This window comes from Papaver somniferum, chromosome 3, assembly GCF_003573695.1.
Source record: "Papaver somniferum cultivar HN1 chromosome 3, ASM357369v1, whole genome shotgun sequence".
Lineage (NCBI taxonomy): Eukaryota > Viridiplantae > Streptophyta > Magnoliopsida > Ranunculales > Papaveraceae > Papaver > Papaver somniferum.
The window spans coordinates 21,151,607-21,154,450 of record NC_039360.1 but is presented as its reverse complement, the minus strand read 5'-3'; the positions used below and the strand labels follow the sequence as shown (position 1 = coordinate 21,154,450).

The following is a 2,844-nucleotide window of genomic DNA, read 5'->3' as shown; positions in this document are numbered from 1 at the left end:
AATAACTCAAGTGATCACGATATCTTTTCAGAAATTGAAAAATCTTTTCAGTTCGAGCCAAAATTGAATCAAAGTAATACACTTGTTCTAACTTAAAATTTTAATATTTATACAACGGTAAACACTGCTCCTAAAAAGTCAGAATTCTCCATATGAGCGGTTCTCTTTTAAAGAGTTACAGAATTTGTTGCTTAAAGGAGGAACTTAAGGGGGTGCATGTAGGTCTGTGTCCACTAATTTTTCGTGGTAGCTCATGAAGAAAACCGTATTTGTCCTATTGGAACGCTCGTCTTTTAACTGTTTTTTGTCAAACACTTTACCCGAAACGCAAAAGTATTCTCTGGCCGTGGAAAACGGTCACGGTGATAGGTTCCATGTATAGAATTGTCTTTTTCCCTAAACCTTATAGAGGAAAGAAGAAGAATTTCTTCCGCTACCGGTTTACCTCCTGAAAACACTACAAAAAAGAGAAATTTCAATCTACTCTCTGTCTTTCACTCCTGCAATTACTGTTACTTTATTCTTCTCTTAGCTATGGGGAGGTTTAACAACCTACCAGAAGAGATCATGTTAGAAATTCTAAGTCGTCTACCTGCGGAATGTGTTTTGGAATGCAAATCAGTTTGCAAACCTTGGAGAGACCTTGTTCGTCATCCATCCTTCTCTCAGTTTCACTTCAATCGTCATGATTACGCTTCTGCTGGTAAGTTAAGCTATATTTTCTTTATACGAGAGAGATTGATGAATTTTCTTATGCCGAGTATGATGAGAATTCTCATGAGGCGTTCTTTAGTAGAAAAACAAGGATGAATATAATCCCTCCATTTAAAAAAGCTTATCAATATCATTATGGACCTGCTTATATCTGTAATCCAATCACCAGAGAGTATGTTATGCTTCCAAAATCCGAAGGACATTACCGGTGGAATAGATTTGGTTACACTCATTCGACCAGTGAGTACAAGGTTGTTAGGAAAAATATGTCTGCAAAAGGGGACTCAAATGTTAGACTTGTTCAGATATACACTCTTGGCAGTGGAAATGGATGGAGAGATGTGGAAAATGTAGACATGGAACTGAAAAATGTTCCACTATGTGCTGGTGTGTTTGCAAATGGAGCTCTTCATTGGGTGGACCTTCAGAAAGGAACCATAATTGCTTTCCATTTGACTGATAAGAAGTTCAGTGAGCTTCCATCGCCACCTTTGTTGACACAAGATGGCGATCCAGTTTATTATTCTACTAAAGTAGCGGTTTTAGGTGATTTTCTAAGTGTTACTTATTCTCGAAATGCCGGTGCTTGTGAAATATGGTTATTGAAGAAGAAGAACAAAGATAATTTTAATGAGTTGAGCTGGAGTAAAGAGTTTAGTTTTGGGTCTTTTGAAATTTACATATCGCGACCGTCTGGGTATACGAAGAGCGGTAGGCTTCTGTACTATTGGCATAACCATATTTATAGGTACGATCCAAAAGATTCATCTGCCAAAATGGATGCCAAAATTTGGCAGGTATCTTTCTGAAGCGATCCCTCACAAGAATACTTTAATCTCAGTGAAAGTATTAGGAGAAAAGGATATAAAAACAATGGAATTCAGTGAAAGCGCAAGTTCAAGTGAACGGACAGAAAACAGTGATAAACTGAAAAGTAAGAGGTCTAGTAAGTATACTGCTGATAACCTTCATTGAAACTTTAAGCATTTTGGGATTAAATAACAACGGATCTTTCCTGAAGCTTACTATTTGGCAATATGTGCTGACATTATACCAATTACCATGTATGAATCACTCTTATAGTTTTTTATTGCTCTATTTATTGCACATCTTGTTATTTACTTTACTTGGCTTTTTTATGGAGAATGTTGTGCTAACTTTGATAACTTATTTTCCTGTATAAGAAAAATCTGAGTCTGAGTGGCATGTGAAGAAATTATCATGGGAAACGGAGAGAGCTTTCCTAGTAGTCCTAGGATCCTTGCTTTCTAGAATATCTATCATGTTCCTGGTTCTCAGATATTCTTTTAGTGCTGTCACTCTGACTTTTGGTTGTTGAATTTGATCGACCTACAAAAAATAGTTGAATAGGAAACAACAGAAAAGTTGTCTTTATTAGTCAGTAAGAAAAGTGAACACTGGTAGGCAGAATCTTGTCGCGGTATGCAAAGCGAGTGATGCTATTTAGAAAGAGAAATAAAATTTCACTATGAAAACTGTAGATAGTTTTCAATGAGTAAGACAAACGTAATTGCTATACATGCTTGGTTTGGTTGTAACCATTGATTTCATCTGTTAAGTCTTGGATTTACTTCAGTCTGCCAAATTAGCATCTATGACAAAGATTAAGTTGACAGAGAGGATTTTGGCTTCTGTTTTCGGTGGAATGAGTTCACCCACGTATTTATGTAGTAGATATAGATATATTCAAAATGATCATGATATTGTGGAGAATCTTATATAAAGTCAACTGATTTTGTTTACTAGGATCAGTTGAGGCGGTCTTTGACTCAATGTGGTGTTTTACTGTTAGTTCTACTTATCAGGTTCTTTCTCAGTATTCTTCATCCACTTCTCTACCTGGGCAACGTAATTTGCTTCTTGCTGGTTGAAACTTTGGCATCTTCAAGTTCCTCAAAATGTCAAACTGTTTTTGTGGAAGGCTAGTCACAACATTCTTCTTGTTGCTGAGTCATGTTCTGAAGAAATAAAGATGAAGAGAAACTAGGAAGAAGAGATAAGTGTATTGCAGTGTTTTATTGTGAATTACAATATAGGATATTTATATTTACAGATATGTACTAACTCTCCATAACAGAGAACGCTAACTTGGGTAATCTAGAACCTAAA

At 36.0% G+C, this 2,844-nt stretch overlaps 1 protein-coding gene across 1 annotated transcript; it reads left to right on the top strand.

The window, feature by feature from the left end:
- Window positions 1–806: 806 nt before the first annotated feature.
- LOC113359131 (putative F-box protein At1g53360) lies at window positions 807–2,606 on the top strand. Its single transcript, XM_026602810.1, has 2 exons — window positions 807–1,511; window positions 2,541–2,606. Exons 1-2 carry the CDS (start codon window positions 807–809, stop codon window positions 2,604–2,606), a joined length of 771 nt encoding a protein of 256 aa, XP_026458595.1.
- The last annotated feature ends 238 nt before the right edge of the window (window positions 2,607–2,844 follow it).